At 48.5% G+C, this 19,037-nt stretch overlaps 1 protein-coding gene across 1 annotated transcript in view; it reads right to left on the bottom strand.

The window, feature by feature from the left end:
• Positions 1–19,037, bottom strand: part of HCN4 (hyperpolarization activated cyclic nucleotide gated potassium channel 4) — a 98,003-nt gene that overhangs the window by 39,445 nt on the left and 39,521 nt on the right. The window contains exon 3 of the mRNA XM_065688190.1: positions 1,916–2,077. Within this exon, the coding sequence (XP_065544262.1) occupies positions 1,916–2,077 (162 nt within the window). The remainder of the gene's footprint in view (positions 1–1,915; positions 2,078–19,037) is intronic.

Raw genomic sequence — 19,037 nt, 5'->3', positions numbered from 1 at the left:
TTCACTATAGGCTGTATTGAAGCTGTAGCAGTAATCATGTCATCCACGTCCATCAATGTCCCACTGATACACCTGGAAATTTCAGGAGATTAGAGGACAGAACCTTATTGTGAGAAGAAAGTCGGACTGTGGATGAATTAATTCTCTCTGTTTAATGCTCTAAACCCAAGGTATTTTGGGGCTGGCGCATTCCTGTACAGAGTGTGGAGTGGAAGCCACTTTCTACCCTGCTCCTCCTGGAGCCTGTGCTGAGCTCTCCTGCCTGTGGCATCCCATCCTTCCCTCTCCTCTCATTGCTGCTAAGGAAGGTGCTCAGGTTAAATCTGTTCTTCCCCTGTTCTGTCTCCTGCCATCTTTCAAGACTCCCTTCACTACACAGTTATCTTGAAGGACATTTGTAGGCTGTGATCATAGTCTGGTGCAGGTAACTCTTTTTCTAGCTTTGCTTCCCTCCCCATCAGGCTCTGATCCTAATGTTTGCAGCTCTTCATTACACTGGTTACAAGTGGTTTTCTGGCCTTACAGACCCTGAGTGAAAGATGTCCAAGAGCCCATTTGAATCAGTAAAATCAGTTCCCAGTAGACCTGGGTGGTTTGACTCTTCAGATTTTACCTCTTCCAGGGTTGATGGGAAAAGCAAACAGATGCATCACCATCAGGCAACAGCCTCCACACAAATCTGAGGCTAAAAGAAACATGGCTCAAACCTGCTGCTCTGAAGCTGCCCTGCAAGTGCACCATGGCCAAGTCACTTTATGGGATGGGGATGATTTCTGTCTGCACCTCTGAGCTCTACAGGATGAGAAATGTCCATTTGAACCTGAATAGCATTAGCACGATGGGGCCTGATCTTTTATTTCTCCTGCCATATAAATAATATAAAGGCAGCATGGGGGAAGGCAGCTGCTGCATGTTGTAGATACATAAAGGGTTCTAATCTCCAGAAGTGCCAGCCTGGTACCTTTCAGCAGCAAGAAGTGAATGATTATTGCAGAGGGAAGAAATGAATAAATGAACAGCAAACAGACGACTGTTCCATGGCTGTTCAGTGTCCTCAGGCATGGGCAGCATGCGCCCACAGCTCTGCAGTGGGAGGCCCAGAAACCCGGCAGCTCTTTTATCCATGTTACATTGGGTCTGTTCCATCTGACTGCCTGATTATTATTTCTTTTAAGGAGGAACTGGCTGGGGGAATGCAGAGGTTTAAGAGCTGCAATAAGAGGTAATTTTTTAAGCTCTGTCAGTTTTTGCTGCTTAATCAACTGGACATTGTCCTTTTGAATAAAAGAGCCTGAATACTCAGCAAGGTGGTTGGAAGACACTATGAACTCCCCATGCATTTACCATATGGTATAAATCTCCCTCTCAGCAAACAGCAGTGAGCAGCACAGCTTGGGATGTTACTGGGAAGTCTGGCTGCTGCTCCTGTGATGGGAGGCTGCACTGTAGCTTGGCAGAGTCTGTTTCAGCCCACTCTAATGGGATATTGTGCAGCTCCTCACGGAGAAGGGTGGGTGATCACACGGACCCTGCAAGGGGATGCGCAGGAGAAGGCTTAACAGCTGCCCCCTGCCTTTGGCTCGGTTTGCCCAGATCCCAGCAGAAACCCGTTTCCAGTCTTGCTCTTTGCTGTTTCCTGCCGGGAGGGGGCGCCTCGTTCCTGCCTTGTGCCGCAGGCAGCCCGCAGCGGGCTCTGCTGGGGCTGGGTCCTCCTCTTGCAGCCACGAGTCCTTCTCCTTGCCGAGACTGTCTCCACCGCAGCTCCATGCCCACAGCGCTGGGGCTGGAGAGAGGTGGAAAGCCCTCAAAGGAGGTGGGGGAAATGGGAGATGCCACGTTAGATGCTGCAATGGTGATGCTGTGGGCGAGGGCCTGGGTTTAGGGCTGTGAGGGCACAAGAGGGGCAGGCACTTACCACCATGCGGTTGAGGGACACCCAGCAGTCATCAGGGAAATCCTGCAGCATGGGCACGAGGAACTGGAGGCAGCCATCCCAGTGACACAGCAGCAGCATCATCCCAATCAGGTTCACGATCCTCACCACTGCACTGGCCAGATCGTAGGTCATGTGGAAGATCTGCAGGGGCCAACAGGGAGCAGGTTAGATGGCAGCTCCCCAGTCAACCAACCCAACATCATTAGGTGCAGTAACAGGGTCAAGAACCTTGCTAAAGTAACAGAAAAGGCTGCATCAGCTGAGCTCAGGTCAGCAGAACCAGCTGAAAAACAGATTAAAACCCAAAATACAAAATCATAATCATAGACCCTTTTGCCCTTTGATTTTCCTTCTCATTTATATTAAAAGCTTCATATCCCATTTTATAAAATAAGCTGGTTGCAAATATTTCTGGCTCATCAGCCACTTGTCAGAATTAAACTCTATCATTAAACTGCAGTGCCCTTCTTTGATTTCTGCTCTTGCTGAATGTATGCTGCAGACTGACCCACAGTGGAAGCTGTCGATATAGTCTCTGCAAGTATGAAATGCAAGAAAGAATGGCCTCAAGCTCAGTGAGACTTCTAGAAGAGGACCTGATTCAACTATTTTCTTGTATTTCTTGTATTCTGCTGCTGCACCACTTCCAGTCTTATGTGAAGGTGGGCAAGGAATAGAGAAACATGGCAGAGCAGTAGAGCAGCTCTTAGGAAGGAAACCCAGAACTTTTGACCAGGCAGCAGCAACCACACCTCTGCAATCAGTTCTGCGCCAGTGCTCTCCATAATACCAGTCATAAGCAGGACACATGAAGAAGTACAAGCTGCATGTGCAGTCAAATATTCCTTGATGGACACCATCTCCTTCCTATAGATGGTTGTGGAGATTTTGGGGGTGCTTGGCTCTCCTATGCCCAGCTTTGTGATGACAGTTAGACACACAGGGCATGCAGCAACTGCTATCCCGAGCTACGTATCACCCAGGTTTGGTTTTCCATACCTTACTACGTGCCACAGTGAGGAGAGATCACAAGATGGTTGAGGTTGGAAGGGACTAGTGGGGGCAATTTGTGACACAGCCAGGATGGATGGAGGCCTGACAGCCATGTTCCAGGCTTGCCCTGGAGCCTCATCACTGCTCCCACACACGGTCGTGCTGTGCCTGGTGGAGGAGGATTGAGATGTTTGGACAGCTGGATGTGAATGAAGCAGAGACTCTGCTGTCAGGTGCCTTCTCAGGAGGCCTCCCCATGGATGAGGGCACATGCAGCCTGGCTGCTCGGCAGCACAGCCTGCAATCTGGTGACACAATGTCCTATTTGGATTTAGTGGAAGGGAACAAAAAGCAGAGGAATGTGACGAGCAAAGAAGACTGCTGGGCATCAGATGTGGCTGCATGTTGCAGTCTATTCCTGCATTCCCACCTTGGTATTCCCTCCCTTTCAGGCAACAGACCAAAAGGCACAGAGACCCTGATACAGGTTGATGTAAGAGAGCAAAGGAAGTTGTAGTGTGACCTTCCTGAGCCTCTGTGTAGGGAGCCAGGCATGCAGCCAGGTGAGTTAGCACCTGGGAATTGCTTCCAAAGGGGAGATGTCTGTCAGGGAGGTATCTGAAGCAGGGGACAGGCCATAGGTGTGCTATGTGACTGGATGCCTAAGTCCATATAGCTCCTTGCTGCTCTGACAGAGTCCTGTTCCTCCCAGCCCTCTGACTGTATGCACCTGCCATCATTGCCTACGCCAGCGATCGGTCTCCTCTCATCCCACAGTGTGAGTCTGTTCCAGCAGCTAAAAAGGCTTTAGTTACAAAAGGAAGGAATCCTGGTTTGTCAGGTGAGCTGCCCCTATTGGCTCATCACTGTTGTCAGAGGGAGCTGTGCAATTTGAATGCCTGTTTCACAGCAGATCTTAACACTTCCCCACCTAATCCTGCTGGCAGGAGGTAAGATGCACTGCGAGATGCAACATAGCCAGACCAGGAGGGAGCCACAGAAGAATGGTGGAAACCAGGATGAATGATTTCGATAACTGCTCCTAAACTCCATTATTCCCACTGCATCCAAGAGGCAGCTGGAGTCCACAGAGTCACTTAGTGGGAGAAAGGCCATTTCAGTGATATTTTGGGGCTGAAAAGAAGAAAATCTCCAAAATCCAGCATGAAAGGCTGTTCTAGGAAATGCAGCTCTCGATGCTGACTCAATCGGTCAGTATGAAAGCTGAGCATATCATTCATAAAGAGTAATTCCTACTGGTTTCATCTTTTTTTTCCCCATTGCAGAAATGCTCATTCTCATGTTGATAACCCAAGTGAATCCAGCCTGACAGCCATGGGTGATGCTGTTAATGAAGTCAGAGCAGCAGCTTGTGAAGGATCTCTGAATGGATCTTTTGTGTCCCCAGGGTTTTACTGTGCTTATGACTTTTCCTCTCCCGCCTATGTGTGTTTTCCATAGAGCTCCAGCGCTCCTGTAACCAAGGGGACTCCAGCCAGGGGCAGGGAGAAACCCTGTCAGATTTAGGAAGCGCCTTTCTTCATAGAGCAATAGAATGGTTTGTGTTGGAAGGGATCTTAAAGCTCATCAAGTTCCAACCCCTGCCACGGGCAGGGACCCCTTCCACTGGAGCAGCTTGCTCCAAGCCCGTGTCCAACCTGGCCTTGAGCACTGCCAGGGATGGGGCAGCCACAGCTTCTCTGGGCACCCTGTGCCAGCGCCTCAGCACCCTCACAGGGAACAACTTCTTCCTTTAATATATCTAAAGCAGAGGGTGAATATTCTATGGGAATGGATGGTTTAAGGGAAAGGTGAATGGATACGGAGCTCGGAGGCCATTCAGGACTGCCCACATTCAGGAGTGCCCCAGCACTTCCCACACAGGTAGAGACAACATCTGCTTTCCACAAGGGTGGATTCAGCTCACTTATTTCAGACCTTGAGATCTAAACCATGTCACTACAGTCACTGGATGGAAACACACACCCAGGGGGTGACACATCTGAAAGGAGATGCTCCTTGGGAATTCCTGTTTCTCTCTGAGCCCATACAGTAAGCCTGGATAATGAACTCCAACTGGAAATATTTAAACTGCAGGTGAGGCAATTCCAATGCAAATGTCAATCTTGGGAGTTACCAGCTCACACTCACTCCTTGGAATACATTTGCATTTACATGCAAAGGAAAAGTAAGAAAGACTCACTGTGCAGCACACAGGAATAACTGAAGGGGTGTGAATGAACACCCTTCACGGAGGAGCAGCTCCTACTGTAAAGAGGTGCGTGTGTTGCAGGGAATACTAACTCTAGTAGTGTGCTGGAGAGTGGCTAAGCCAGGTTGCAGTGCCCTAAAGCAGACTATAGAGAGGTGGGGAAGGAATGTTCTGGAATAGCTGGTCCACAAGCAGAGGAATGTGAGTGGTGATTAGAACTTCCCTGGTTTTCATCGTGAACACTCTGGGCTTTCCTGCCCTGCTGTAACACAAGCCAGGCTGGGGCCCAGGGCATCACACCTCCTTTTGCCCCTGGAACTGCTTGTGCTTTCTGCCTTTTGGCTGCTTGTCATTTGGAGAAAGGCAGTGAGGAGAAGAAGGACAAAGCACAGATTCACACTAAAAGCACCTCTTTCCAAGGGTATTTATTCTCTCTTTTTTGCTTGTCCAAAGTAAGCTGTGGCTTCAGAATCCCTGTTACAAAGTCAGCTCTGTCCTTCCAGCCAAAGGACACCTTGCAATGCTTTTTGAAAGGGCAGCTTGGGAGAGTGGAAGGACCAAAACTTTCCTCCCCAAAGTCATCTGTAGTTATATAAAAGCTCCATCTTGGAAATCTCGCTTATTCAGAAGAAGCTATCAGGATCCTATTAGCCTGAACCTGTTGTCGGCCCCAAATGACTCTGTACAGTACTCTCTACTGCAGCAGGATTCCTCTAACCTGATCACTTGAGCTGGAAGAAATCAAGGACACCTGGCTCTGGCAGTGAAACAAGGGCTTTGTAATCAAAGCTGTATGTTGAACGAGGTGTGCTGGTTTCTGTGGCACACAGCTTGGTGTGCCCATCCAAACCAAGAGGGCACCAGAACTCCTCAGATCCTTGACAGTGATGTGGCATTAGGCTGGCTGGCTGTCTAGGAGGCTGGAGTGCTCCAAGAGCCTGAGAGCACAGTGAGAGGATGCTGTGGTGCTCTGCACATACTGGAGGTGCTGTGCTTGGAACAAATGGGTTTTCCTGAGGGTCTGGGAGGCAGAGACATAGTACTGATTCTGTTTGGAGCCAGCACATCTGGGCTGGAGCTAAGCATCCTGCCAGAGAGAGTTGACAGCATGCCTACCAGCTCAGCTGAACGCTGGCTCTGCACAGGGCTGACTTCCATGCATGGGGTTTCTGAACAGATTCTGCACCACAGGAAAGCAGTGACACTGCTTGTGGCCCTTCACTAACTCTTCTAGCAACACAGTAGTGTTTCTGTAGCACTGCATCCAAACTAAGAAAGCCTGCTGGTCCTGAGCCAGTGCTGGTATCTGTATCCACACTGTGGTTAACATACAACAGTGAAAAATCCCCCTGAATAACCAAGTAGCTGTAACATGGCTCCGGCTTAATAGAAAGCAAAGAATTTAATTTACGGCTTTAAAAAACCCAAAGAACTTAAAAGGCACCACAAATCTCCAGAGAGAATCAAAACATGTCATTCTGAGTGCTCCAGCGTCAGAGCTGAGGTTGTTCTGCTATGAGGAAATACATGTTTACTCACATTTAAGAAGAGTATTTGTGGACTATGGGGAAGCAAGTTGACATGTCTTTTACTCTTCCTTTCTTTCCTTGGCTTTTGTAAGTAACAGAGGTAAAGATACATTTTTCTCATAAAGGCATCAGGTGCCTTTCCAAGCCTCAGTGTTAATCTCTTGATATACTGGGGATAGGTGGTTGCTGGGAAGAGCTTTCCTGAGCCTAAAGTAATGTTAGAGAGATCACTGCATGGTGGCTGCACCATCAGCTACAGTGTCTCTGCACTGTGTGGGCCTCATCCTGTTTTGTTAGAAAACAGACTGGACAACAGTGGCAGCACTCACTCATGCTGGCCAAGGTGCAAACTAAAGGCAGCTCATGGACAAACTGGTGGGTTTGCTCAGTTAGGGATCACTACCACAAATCAGTGGCAATTCTTTAGGCAAGGGGCAAAATGTCACCTCTCCACACTCAGCAAGAGTCCTGACTGACACAGCCTGTGTGGGGTGAAGGGTTGGGGAGCCTCAATGTGCAGATCCCTTGTGGGAGGCTGAAGTGAGGGAGAGACAAACCACATGTAGAATTCACAGCATGTGCTTGCTCCAGGAGGAAGAACCCTCTCCAGGCACACAAAGCATTATGCACATTAGAGCACTGAAGCATGGAAGCCACGAGCATACATAAGGCACACACAAACTCGCTGAGCAACTCAGACACTGTAAGGATGTGCAAGAGCTGAAAGGGCAGCTCCCACAGAAAATCAGCCTGTTGAGTAACCACTCACACAATGTTTCAGCAAAGCAACGCAAAGGATCTCAGCTGCTGGTTTCCTTCTCCTGCTGCTGCCATGGGAAATGCATCATCAACCCCTTTACTTGCTCCTTCCTCCCCAACTTTCTATTTATTCTTCCAGTGATGTCACATTTAAGCTGTGCCAAACCACGGATTAATTTTACTCCAAAAGCTTTGCTGTCACCAAGCCACACGCCTGGTTCTTTGGGCAGAAGGGACAAAAAGCTGTACTTGCCATGAAAATACACATAAACTCTGAATTTCTGAGGCAGCTCAGAAACAGCAGCCTGGCCTGCTGAGAGGGAGCTTAGGTAAAGAAATAGATATATGTAATGGAATGCAGTTGGGCTTATTTACAACTTCCCAACATACTGGGAAACAGAAGTCCCTTCTGAAGCATCAGCTTTGGGTCAGACAGCTTTGGGCTGTGCTGATGCCACTGTGTTTGGCAGAATGGTGCAACGGCACAGGGGGAAAGGAGCTTTGGGATCCAGATTGTATTGGGACAACGCTGCAAGCACCAGCCAGCACACAGCAGATGGACTGGAGATGGGGAATCATCTGTGGTGCACAGCTACAGCTGCAAGCAGTGTGCAGAGTCAGGGATGCGCTCGACAGTTTGAGGTGGTGTGGGATTTAGTTTTGCCTGCTTTTTGCTGTGCCAGCAAGGGAAACTATAGCCAGAAGATCAAGTTTTAGACGAAGTCTAGAGTTTGGGGTTGTATCTCTTTTTATGCTTGCTTTGCACCAAATGACATAATCAATGTCAGCAGAGTTGCTGATGCTGCCTTGAGTCAGTGCGAGAGGAGAATCAGGTCTGTGATTTATTAGGTTTAAGGCTCACGGGGGAAGATACTGTGGAGTATGCTTGTCTCAGGCTGCCTGGAACAGGGAGGTTGAGGGAAGTGCACTAAGTGCCAGGTGTTAACAGAGATATCCAAGTAGATTTTGCATTTCCAATATAATAATCCTTTGTGCTGCTGTGGCAGTTTTCATCCGAAGGTCTCCAGTGGCTCTGCTGACATTAATCTGGTCTGTTCTACTATCTCCTGTGAATGTGTGAGCTCCCTTATTCTAGATGGGCAAAATGAGGCACAGAGAAGGGAAAAGCCACTTGCCAGCGGTTACACAGGAAGCTGAGAGCAAAGTTTGGAGCCAAATCTAGCGCTGCCAGCTTTGATCTCCAGTTCTAACCACTGCCCACAGATTACAGCTACTAACTAGAGCCCAGGAAGGTACCTCTCACATTCAGGAACAGCCACTTCAGCCCCACAAGAAGCCAGTGTGCATGTGCATGCAGGGCAGAGAGAAGTGATCCTGCAGCAGCCTGCTGCTGTTAGAGCTGTGCAAGAGCATGATGCAAGCCTCTACCTCCTCCCGAGGTGATTTAACTCTTCCCAGGCAGCTTGCTTCTGGCTAATGGAAGTTCTTCTCCAGGTAGGAGCTGAGGGGCCACAGAGAACAGCAGAAAGCTTGTATGAAAATGAAAGGCAAAGAGAGGTATTTCCTTGCCTTCTCCCTCGGAGACTTGTGTCTCTATGGCAGATATTTACAGCAGAGGAAGGTGAAGCAGCAGGACTCATTAGCACTGTGAAAGCTGGCAGAAATGGCAGATGTTTCTAGATATATATAAACCCCAAGCTCCTGCCACCACCATGTGCTTTGCCTCTTGCACACTCAGAGTTGAGGCTGCCATGACGACAGCCCCCCTTCCCCTCCCCATGCCACCATCCACAGCCTCAACTTTCAGTTTTCTCCTTTGAAGAACTTTTGTCACCATGGCAACGTGACACACAAAAAATGTTTCCTAGCACAACTCAGTGCTTTTCCTGCGTGGTGTTCCATGAACCTCCAAGGAAACATGTGTGGGGCTGGGTCGGGCCTCCACTGAATGGAGCTCTATGTCTCACACTATTCCAGCCTGGTTTGGGTTGAAGGGGCCTTAAAACTCATCCAGCTCCAACCCCTGCCACGGGCAGGGACCCCTTCCACTGGAGCAGCTTGCTCCAAGCCCCTGTGTCCAACCTGGCCTTGAGCACTGCCAGGGATGGGGCAGCCACAGCTTCTCTGGGCACCCTGGGCCAGCGCCTCAGCACCCTCACAGGGAAGAGCTTCTGCCTAAGAGCTCAGCTCAGTCTCCCCTCGGGCAGGTTAAAGCCATTCCCCTTGGCCTGGCCCTACAGGCCCTTGTCCCAAGCCCCTCTCCAGGTTTCCTGGAGCCCCTTTAGGCACTGGAGCTACTCTAAGGTCTCCCCTTCAGGAGCCTTCTCCAGGCTGCCCCAGCCCAGCTCTCTCAGCCTGGTTCCCATGGTTGCTAGCTAGCAGAGACTGGAGCTGGCTACTGCCTCTAGTGCGGAGCAATGATGGTATTGTCACCTCCCAGGGCAGCAGCACAGTGACAGGGCCAGGACTTCAGGATCTCTGGAGGAAGTGACCCTTTGCTTTTCCATGGGGCTGATGTTCTCATATATCTACAGCTCAGGTCTTATATGCTCTCAACATAGTCAAATGCCTTTAGAAAAAGTCGAAAAGTCAAGCCCCAGAGCTGTAAGTAGGTTAGGTGGCTCATTCTCAGTGGGAATTAGGTATCTTACCTGCTTAGGCATTTTGGGTTTTAATCTCTCATGGCTCTTATCTGCATCTTTGGGAACTGTAGTTCTTCTGAGAGGCTGGAAATGAATCATTTCTGGAAATAGGTCACAGGCTTTTTTGGAAGTTTAAGAATGACCACAGTCATCAGGCAAAAGGCCTGTCTAGCTCAGGAGCTATACATAGATACACCTAAGGAAAGAAGTATCTGGGAGGCTGAGGAGAAAGGAGGCAAAAATACCTGAGGAGAAGACAAGAAACACAACTGGTTTGAAACTGGAGCCTCAAGACCTAGAAATGGCATCAAGAAGGGGCACTGAGTGGCCTGAGAGGCTGGTACTTGTGGCTCTGTGCTGGACTGGCACTCAGTGAAGGTATTCCTGGCTGGAAAAGGCAGCTGAGCAGCACAATGAGGTAATCGATGCATGACTCAGGTGCTGGAGGTGAGTCCACACTGCAGAACATGTCACAGGGACCTCATTTGTGGTCTCATTAAACCTTCACTGAGCTATGAGTGGGAAAACACCCACTTGAGTACACTGAGCTACCAGCACAAATTCAGTTCAACCCGTTAACATGGACAAGTACTGAGAGAGGATCCTGAGGGCATTATGGATCAGGTTATGCTGTTACCCAGGTCAGCAACACCCTTTCCCTAGGAGCACAGATCTATTCTTGGCAAGGAAATAAAGTCGCATAAATAGGTGTCCTGAGGAAGGGGATCCCAAGCTCTTACCTCCCAGCAGCAACATCAGGTCTCAAAGCTGGGCCATGTCACATCCTGCTTAGAAGTTGTTTGCCTTCCACTCTGTGGTAGCTTTACCTGGTTGAGAGGTAAAGTTAAAACTCAGTAACTACGGAACACCTTCTGGGACAGGCTCGTGACAGGCAGGTAAGACACAAGTACCCCAGAAAGACATCAGTAGTATGGGATAGGCTTAATGCTCTTAACAATCCTCTCTTGCCCAAAGGCAAGATGAGTCTTTAGCAAAGTGAAGGAGGACTTGATGAGAGGAAATAGTCTTTCCTCCAAGCCACGTGCAGTTTAGCTTGTGGAATGCACTGCCAGGAATCCTGCAGGCCAGGAACTCGGCAGGATATTAAATACATGCCTAAGTAAGTAAATGGCTAATAAGAACTTTAAAAAATTGGTTTGTATTCTTCCTTTGCAGTGCTTAATAAAAAACAATCCCTGAGGAGTAAGTCTACCTGTGAGCAGACCACTTCAGAGCTGCTCAGTTTGGAATTCATCACATGAAGCACTTCATCACCATTAAGAGCAGTAGAGAGGACTAAATGAATGTCTGGTCTGCCACAGTGCCTCTCTGTCTCCATTTACCTACAGGAAAGAGCCTGACTCTCAGAACTAAGATTTGTATTCGTAAACACACTGCCGGAACTCGGGAGGAAGAAATCAGATCAAGAGAACAGACCCTTCCAATGAGCAGGAAAATCGCCTTCTCCAAATCCAGCTTGCCTGGAAGCAGCCCTAGTTCACATTCTAGAGAAGCTGTCACCAAAGAGGTTAGCAGTGACCTTTGTTTCCAGACTTCTTTCAGTCACACTTGAATTTGTGAGTTTAAAGTTCAGAACAGGCATTTAAAACTCCAAGGTTGTCACTTAATGTACTTAGAGATTCCTATGATCACACCTGAGATACAACATACACTCACTAGGGCATGCCCATCAAGTGCAAACTTGCTGAACTCCACAACTTACAGTTTACTCTTCATCAATTGATATGCCTTTAATTCAGCTTGCATTGCAATGCAGAGAGTAAAGCACATGCATATTAACCTGCTATGAAGCCCTATCTGGATGCCTGTAAGACTGAAAGAACCTGCACCAAAAAACGCACACCCTAAAATGGAATGGGTCCTTCGGGTGCTTTACAAGACCTGCTGCTCACAGATCTCTCCTCACCTCTGCTGCTAGCATTTGTTTAAAGGATCAGCTTGCTGTTGACTGAAAGGATGGTGGTGTTCCCTCCTGTTTTTAAATAGAGATGATAATGTAGATTTCTATATGCTCTGTCTGCCTTAGGTTTGGTTATATTTGTGTACAAAAGCCCAACAGCCTGGCAGGATGGCTCAGGTCTGCAGGGAGATTGAGTACTTGCCACCTAACTCAATGCTCTACTTTAATTTGATTACAACCACAGCAACCAAGCACAACTTCCACCCTTGACTTTTTGATGCTGTTAGTGATTGTAACAGCCATGAAAGGAAGGGACCTGGCAGGCCTGGAGACTGGAATGGTTTCATGTGCCACGAGGCAGAGAGTGTGAGCAAAGATAATGCAGCTCCTCCGCCTGCAACCCTGGTGACACTGTATTTTAACAGAGACTGAAGTTCACAGCCTGAGGATGCTCAGCACAATGGCCTGATTTGCAGATGGACTGAGCATTTCCCTGCAAAGTCTCCACTGATCCGCTTTGAGCACTCACTTCTCGCTAGGACCACTTCCGACAGGGCAGATGAAACCACTGATGCACTTCACACCACAGGGATGAAGATTCTCTACTGCAGCCCTGGACAAACTCTGAAGAGTGGAATGCCAGGTTGCTGGGTAGGCTGCTCTTTGGTCCCTCGCAGCAGAGCACCACAAGATTTCATTGCACAGTGATGCAAACTCACTTGCCTGCAGTGTCACACATGTCACATCTGGCCCAGGACAAGTAACAGGGACACAACCGCCTTTTAGAACAATAACAGCAATGTAACCTTTTCAGTACTGCAGCCTTAGAGAAGACAGCTTGTAAAAGAACAACACAGTGAAAATAACTCCCTGAGTAACACACCTCTGAAGACCTGCTCCCTCCTGTAACCTTCACAGAGGAATAGGAGGAAGAGGACCTGCTGGGGAAGTGCAGCCGGCAGCCTCCTGTGCGACCTTCCCATGGGGAAGTGCCTGGGTGCATCTTGCATCTGCATGAAGAATCTGGGCCAGGGAAAACTGTTTTTTAACCAACAAGCAGTGTAGATTATATTTATGCAAGTATGAATTCTCTTTATGAAAGTGTGACAGGTTAATTCCTGCTGTGGCTGTAGATACATTCTAGACAAATGAACTAAGTCAGAACAAAGACGTTTATTAAAAGCATCTCTACCTAAAGCATTTTTAAAGCTCCATTAATACATGCTGGGCAGGAGCACAGTCCCTAAAGGCTGCCACTTTAATTAGAAATTCAACAGGAAATGCTGCCTGGTGACAGGTCTCAAGGCAAAACTCCCCAGAGCTGCAGCCTGGGAGAAGGAGGAGATTTGCACAGCTCTTTTAGGGGCATAACATAATAATATTATCATTATCATAATCATAGTAATAAGAATAATAAGAGTTTGACAGGGATGTTGTATGTTCAGGCAAATACAAGGGTGTTCTAAAAACCTGCTGCTGCCCCCTCTGTGCCCGAGGTTGAGCCCTGGCTCAAATCAATGTAGAGCGAAGCCCCCCATCTTATTCACAGTATAGGGCTTTTCTGTCCTTGACATAAATCTTCCAACCCTTGCTTTGCAGCAAACCTGTACCAACCAAACAGCCACAAAAGCAGAAGATATTAGGAAGTACTTTAAAAGGCTACACAGTTCCCCAGGCAGGCCTTTATCCTTTTCCCCTGGAAAGGCAGAAGCATCTTATCCTAGGGCCCTGTCTGTCAGAGCTGGACTGGACCCAGATGCCACCACGGCATTGCAGGATGCTCACACAAAAGCCAACAAAGTCCTACGAAACCTTTTCTTCTCATGGCATCATGTGATCAGCAAGTATTTTATGGTGTTTCTCTCAAAAAAGTACACTGCTGACAGAACTATTTAAACAAAGTTACTTTTTTAAGGCCCAATCTTTGCTATTTTCCTTCTGAAAGGGCTTTGCTGATGTATCTATTCAACTTTTCCTTTCAATCCTGATGGGAATGGGAGCCACCACTCCCTCCTGATTTACTGCTCTCCTTCCATAGGGCAGAGGGATGATAACCCACCTCCTTGGAAGACTTCACCTCAATGTGTAATAGTGAGAGATTGATTTAAACTTGGAAGCAGGAGTGAGGTTTAACCTTCCAAAGCTCTTGTTGTCTCCCTTATGACTCTGGATACGCCCAGAGCTCACATAAACCACCAAACTGCCCTTAAATTGTATTGTCTGTGGATGTCTGAATACCTCCTGCCTGAAAGAGTATTTCCTTAAATGCATTTGGAATTTGCTGCCTTTTCAATTTCACTGACTGTTCCATATATTTGCTGAATACAGCAGAGAAATACAGACAGCTCTCATCTTTTTCTAGCTCACTTATTACTTTAGAAGCTTCATTTAATGTCTTTCCCTTAAAGGAAAGAATTTCAAACTTCTCATTTATTCCAGGTTATTCTCCATCATTCTCATCAGTTTTCTCTGAATTCACTTTACTTGTACAGTGTAGAAGTAGCCTAAATAACTAAAATTGGGCTATTTTTATACTCAGTTATCCTACCATGTCCATTTTTATATTATTTTTAGCGCTTGTCTCTACGCTGTGCTTCCCCAGTCCCAGTTCTGCTTTTTCATCCCCTCCACCAGAGAACCAGGCAGTAAGAAGCTATACTGAAGCAGCTTCTATAAAGCAACCATACTAAACAGAAATGGGAGCTGCTTTAAGTGTTCATATTTACTCTGCTTGGTTTCTTGGTCAGGTTTAAAAGAAGCTGAGTCCTTTGGGAACTCACTTCCTAGCCTGTTCATTTGACCTCTCCTGCCTTGCCCTCTACAGTCTGGATCATTGTTCTAGTTCTGCTGCCTTCTCTGATATAATGACAGACTGTGTACACACAGGCTGTATCTACACTGGAAAGCTCCAAGCAAGCAGTAGCTATGTGGAGCCATCCTCATGGCACACTCTTTTCCATCCCCAGCAGCCTGTAGAACCGGTTCAAAGTATCAACAGTGAATTTAGAAGGACTGAGTTTCTCAGGGTATCTGCTTCTGGATGCTCTTAAGCCTCAGTCATGCTTGATGCCTTCAGAGCACATGAATGAGAGCTGTGCACAAGGGTCTCCACCCTGGATGAATCCAGGCTGTGGTGGAGTCCGTGTCTGGATGTGTGCTGGCACAGATGCAGAGCAGACACTAGACAAGCTGGGAGTTTAGAAGTGGTGCAGTTTCATGCTGAGGTGACAGAAGGGATCAAGAAAGGCTGACACTGCCTTTTCTCCCCCCAAAAAGAGTACTAGCAGAGTGGTATAACTGCAACGCAGCACTCGGTTTCTGCCCTGGAGAGCAAGCCATACTGCAAGGGATGGAGAAGGGACCAGTGCAGTGCTTCAGTGGTCTGCATTTACTATAATGAGCATCTTTTCCATGAGCACGTCTAACCTAAGGCAGAATTATTATGAAGTGTCATCAGTGATTATAAATGAAGCCAGATCCCTGACCCTGGAAAGCTCTGGCAGAGCAAGAAACATGAATGAGGACCCAAGCATGGCAGGCAGAGGATGGAGACACCAGGAGCAGCTGCAACATATGGGAGCAGGCAAGGAGAACCAGCGGGGCAGGACATGCTTCCTAGGCAGTGTTAAAGTCCTCGTTTCAGAAAGCTTTAGCACCAGGACTAAATGATTCTCTGCTTTAACTAACACTATTAGTTTCTTTCTTTGCACTTACAGTGTTTCCCCTTCACAAAGGGAATAGGGAATTAAGCTGCAGACAAATTCTTCTAGAACAATACAGGCTAAGAAACATTTTGGCTGTTTTGAAACCCAACTTCAGGCAATCTCAACCCCTTCTCAGTGCTGTCACCTCAGCAGCCTGGGAACAGTGGTGGGATGCCTCAAAAACCCAACGTTAAACTGAGCATGGGATGATGCAAATGCAGGACACTAAACTTGACCTCCTCAGATTTGAAAGCCTGATATGAAACCCAGATAAGAGCCTGCTCCATCAGTTCAGGGCTTAGCATGAACCCTGAGTGGTGGGATCTGATTTCCCCCTTCAGTATCTGACACAGCTGAAATCTCACAAAATGGAAGATTTTGCCTCTTTTCACTAAACTTCCAAGAACATCTGCTGGGTTCAGGTTGGATCTCCCCAAAACCCCAGGCACCTCAGTGTCTGGATTAGCCTGGTGTCCACATCTTTAGCAAATGACTGCTATTTGAATCTAAGCCTCTGCCTACCACAGAGACAAGAGACGATCTGAACATCAGGATTTCATTACAGATCCCATCTCCCATCTGTAGCCTAAATATCATGGGTGATGCAAGCACTTTTGACAAGACTAATGAGAAAGAATTTGGCAACTGTCTCCTTCAGGATGAGTTCTGATCATCTGCTGGATGTCAGGAGGGAGATGAGGAGGAAAGTGGCGAGGATCATTGGGGATGAGGTGAGGGACATGTGTAGAATGTTTTTAGAGAAACCCAAAACTGAACACCAAGGAAAAATGCTTGTTGCAAGGCTCTCTCAGCAGCATTATCTTGATAAAAGAAAGGCAGAAAGCAACAGCATTTAGGGCATCAAAACCAGGGCTGATCTAGAGTACAGGAGGCTTCTGTGAGTAGTTAGGATGGCAGCAGGATCTGCCCAACCCAGCACCTCTTCGTTTACACCCAAGGTGACCTGGCAAATCCTTATCACCACAAAAGCCAGAAGGGGAAGCCCAGCAGTGACAGCCATGGCCAGGCACAGTGACAGGCGTCTGGCCAGCATGTCCCATCACCCTCCAGCACACCAGCTGGGCTATGCCAAGCTGTCAGCCCCCATACACACACACAAATACACACATGGGCTCAAGATGAAAGGATGCCTCCGCTATAACTGATGACCACAGATGACCTCCAGCTGCCACCGCTTCAGGAACCAAGCGGATCTCTCCCTGCTCGGCCTGTGAACTGGCTGACATTGCTCTCCTGCAATTCCAGCCATGGGGAGCTGTGCCTTTAGCACCTGGCTTTGAGGCTTGCCAGCAGTAAGCAGAAAGCACACAGCTTGCTGTCCTGCTGTCCTGCTCCCAGGAGGCTCCGGATGAGGACTCGGAGCACTGCCCTTGCAGTCAAGCTTCCCAGCCACCTGGCCTGCCACACTCGGAGGCTTCCAACACTGACTTCTGCGCTAGCCCCTCACATAGTTACACCACAGGCTTGTTTCCTCACCACCACCCTGGCTTGCTCCTGGTCCTTTCTCCTGCTTCGGTTGTGATGCCAGTGCTGGCATCTGGGGTTGGCAGCTGCCTCCCATCCATCAGCACATCCCCTTTTCTGTGCCAGCAGTCAATTAAGCTGGCACATCAATGCAACCTTCCTGGCTCCATAAAGCAACCCACAGTGTGTGGATCTGCCAGCCTCAGGGGCAAGGAGCTGGTTGCTAGCTGTCAGGCCGGGGAAGCTCTGGATGATCTGCAAACAAGTGATGTGAGCAAGAAGCTACTGTGTAGGGTGCTGATGCCCAGCCCTCATGCTGAGGAAATGCTCTATCCCCTTTAGCTTGGAAATATCGTCTCCCCCTTCTTCTGTTTGAAAGATGTCACTACAGAATACTTCCTCCCAACTCCCAAAGCACTGCAGGAAGTTTTGAGGTGCTGTCCCTCAGCTCACAGCTCCCCCAGGAAGGAGGGAACACACAGAGGCAACTTTTCCTCCAAATGACCACAAAAATTGCTAGCTAATCAAAACAGGCTCTTCCTCACTCAGACAGCTGATTGTAGCCCTGGCTCTTCTCCCCTCTCTCACCCCATTAGCTGATCAGGGTCAAATGCTGGGCTCTGAGGCTGCTTCCCCTCATCTGCTGCTGCTGCTGGCCAGAGGCTGGAGAGGTAGGAAGGAAAGGCTGAAAGCAGCCAGCAACAGCTCTGTCTGAGCAGCATTTACCAGGCAAGGAAATGGCAGAGCATTCCAAGCTCTCCCCCTCTGGAGTTTGCCACACTGCACTTGCAGCCCACAGCAGTAGGTTTACAAAGAGCAGGGAGGATGGAGTAGTACAAGGCTTTATGGAAATGCAATTCTTACTAAGCCCATGGGTATTCAGTGAGGCTATGATCCTGCTGTGGCATGGAAGGTCCCCCCTCCATGGGGCTGTTCATACCCAGCCTAAAGCACAGCCAGCAGAGATCCGTACGGATTGTTCTGCAATGCTGGTGACTCTTTCGGAGGAGATGGGAGGGATGCAGTCCCCCGACCATGCATGGCTGCTTCAGTGGATGCACTGCTTCAGGCAGGCTGGGAGGGAGGTCCAGAGAGCCTCCTCTCCTCAGCAGCAGGTGGAAGGCTGCTGCCAGCTGCTGCAGGTCCCCAGTCAGCACTCTGCAGCACATTCACATCTGAAGGCTGCAGATAAGGGGAGAGTGCTTTGTGATAAGGTTCCTTTTAAAGGCACCACCTCCTGTAGGAGATTGCAGTGTGTTGTGTCTCAGGAAGCAGGAGGAGGAAGAGGGTAAAGGCCAGAGGAACATGTTCCAACCTGGCTCCAGACCCCACCATCTGCATTCCCAGCACTCACAGCCAGCCAGGATGGAAACTGGAGGGGTTTTTCCATCTTCCTAAAGCGGGCTGTGTTCTTCCTTCCCGGCTGGCTGCTAAAATGACCTTGAAGAGGGCAAGGAGAGGGGTAAAAATGTGTATGTGAGAAGCTTCATCATTGTGTGCTTCTATCTCATCTCCAGCAACATTATTCCCAAGGGTCATGAGAGAAGCTCCAGAAAGATTCCTCAAGTTCCTCTGAAGCGTAGCTGCCCTCTCCCCACATGCACCCATAGGATGCACTGTTTAAGGCAGCTGCAATCTGCCCACTGCTATGTGCTGACCCCTCTCCTTCACAGCTGGAACATGAGAGAGATCTCCTGCTTTCCATGATGGAGAAGCCATCTCTTCCCCCAGACAAAAGCAAAGCCCAGCTCCCCTCTCTCTGGCCTGCTTGTTCTCTGTGGGTTGAAGTACATTTCTACTTCCTCATTTCACAGAAGCCCTCCTCATCCTGCTTTCACCTGGCCCTGCCAGCCTTCCATATTTCCTTCACATTCCAGAGTTGGACCAGGTCTGCC

This window comes from Lathamus discolor, chromosome 8, assembly GCF_037157495.1.
Source record: "Lathamus discolor isolate bLatDis1 chromosome 8, bLatDis1.hap1, whole genome shotgun sequence".
Lineage (NCBI taxonomy): Eukaryota > Metazoa > Chordata > Aves > Psittaciformes > Psittacidae > Lathamus > Lathamus discolor.
Note: the sequence above shows the minus strand (reverse complement) of the source record. Positions and strands in the feature narration are given on the sequence as shown.